General features: G+C 37.1%; 1 protein-coding gene across 1 annotated transcript in view; it reads left to right on the top strand.

The window, feature by feature from the left end:
• The window catches only part of nots (nothepsin), a 6,759-nt gene continuing 5,295 nt past the window's right edge, over positions 1-1,464 (top strand). The window contains exons 1-2 of the mRNA XM_008400834.1: positions 1-108; positions 871-1,051. Coding sequence (XP_008399056.1) covers positions 50-108; positions 871-1,051 — 240 coding nt within the window. The 5' untranslated portion in view covers positions 1-49. The remainder of the gene's footprint in view (positions 109-870; positions 1,052-1,464) is intronic.

Raw genomic sequence — 1,464 nt, 5'->3', positions numbered from 1 at the left:
CTTCAGGGCCTCTGCAGAGCAGCAGTCTGTCACTCCGACCCGGACCGACATGCTGAGGCTGCTGCTCCTGCTGCTGCTGTCCACATGGACGGGCTCAGCGATGGTCAGGTAGGACAAACAGCCGCTTCTTATTTACATTCATTCACTTTACAGACAAACTATGGCACAAAACGACTCAAGTTTACAAATAAGGTGAATCAGGATTAATACTTTCCCCTAAAATATCTAAAACTACTGAATGTAAAGGGATTGGGATCTTTATTTTATTTTGTTTTTACAGAAAATGCAGATTTTAGTGATCTGATCCAGTGTGGTTCAAAGTGGGGGGCGCAGGATCCTGTGGGGCTTTAGGAGGCAATGAGGCGGTCACAGATAAAAAAAAAATATATATATATTTTGTACATTTTTTATAATTTTTGTTTTATCTCATTCAATCTTTTTTTTTCAATATAAATTAAAAGATAAAATAATTGATTTAAATTTTATTTCTGATTCATTCATCAAACTGCTTTGCTTCTCAAGCAAGAAATAAATGTAAAAGTTTGTGATAAAAAGCCCAACTGCTACAACAACCACAAGAACTGTATGAATAAAATACAGTTTGATATGATTAATATAAAATATATTTTCTTCTAACCAAAAAGGGAGATTTTGATTAAAAATTGTATTATTTGTAAATAAAGTCATAACATATTAATTGATAATAACATGGCGACAGAGCCAACTAAAATCAGATAATACAAGGCAACAGTTATGCTAAATTAATGTAATAATTATTAAATAGTGAATAAAAAACATAAAAAAGTTGATGTTTCTTCACACATCTTTTGATTGGGAACCCCTGATCTAGTCAAAGTTTTATCACCTCAGGGTTGCCTTGAGGCGGGTTCCCTCCATCCGCGCTCAGCTGAGAACTCAGGGTCTGCTGGAGGACTTCCTGAAGGAACACCGGCCGGACATGTTCAACCGCCGCTACGCTCAGTGCTTCCCACCCGGAACGCCGTCCCTCCGGCTCAGACGCTCCAGTGAGAAGATCTACAACTTCATGGATGTAAGTGAAGCAGCTGCTTCGACCAAAACAAGGAGATATTTCTGAACCTGGAAACCAACACTGCTAAAATAAATCCAGTTCTGCAGAATTCACCTAATAAAAGCTCATCCATGCGTTACAATGGCCTAGTCAAAGTCCAGGACTAAATGATGTTCACTCCAAAGCATTGTCTTTGTTGCAGGGTTCTTGAAAGTTTTTGAAAATGCTTGAATTTCAATGAAGTGCTTGATATTCAAACTGCACAGTTTAGTAATAAAGTATTGTTTAATTAAGAGCTTAAATTAAAAAACTTTATTAAAACTTGAAACTAGCTAAATACCGCGTTGGTGTAGCACTTTAGCATTAGCTTCTGCTGCATACAGTTGTTGGTATCACGCTTTAACATTAGTTTTCACTAAATACCATGTTGGTGT

This window comes from Poecilia reticulata, linkage group LG23, assembly GCF_000633615.1.
Source record: "Poecilia reticulata strain Guanapo linkage group LG23, Guppy_female_1.0+MT, whole genome shotgun sequence".
Taxonomy (NCBI): Eukaryota; Metazoa; Chordata; class Actinopteri; order Cyprinodontiformes; family Poeciliidae; genus Poecilia; species Poecilia reticulata.
Note: the sequence above shows the minus strand (reverse complement) of the source record. Positions and strands in the feature narration are given on the sequence as shown.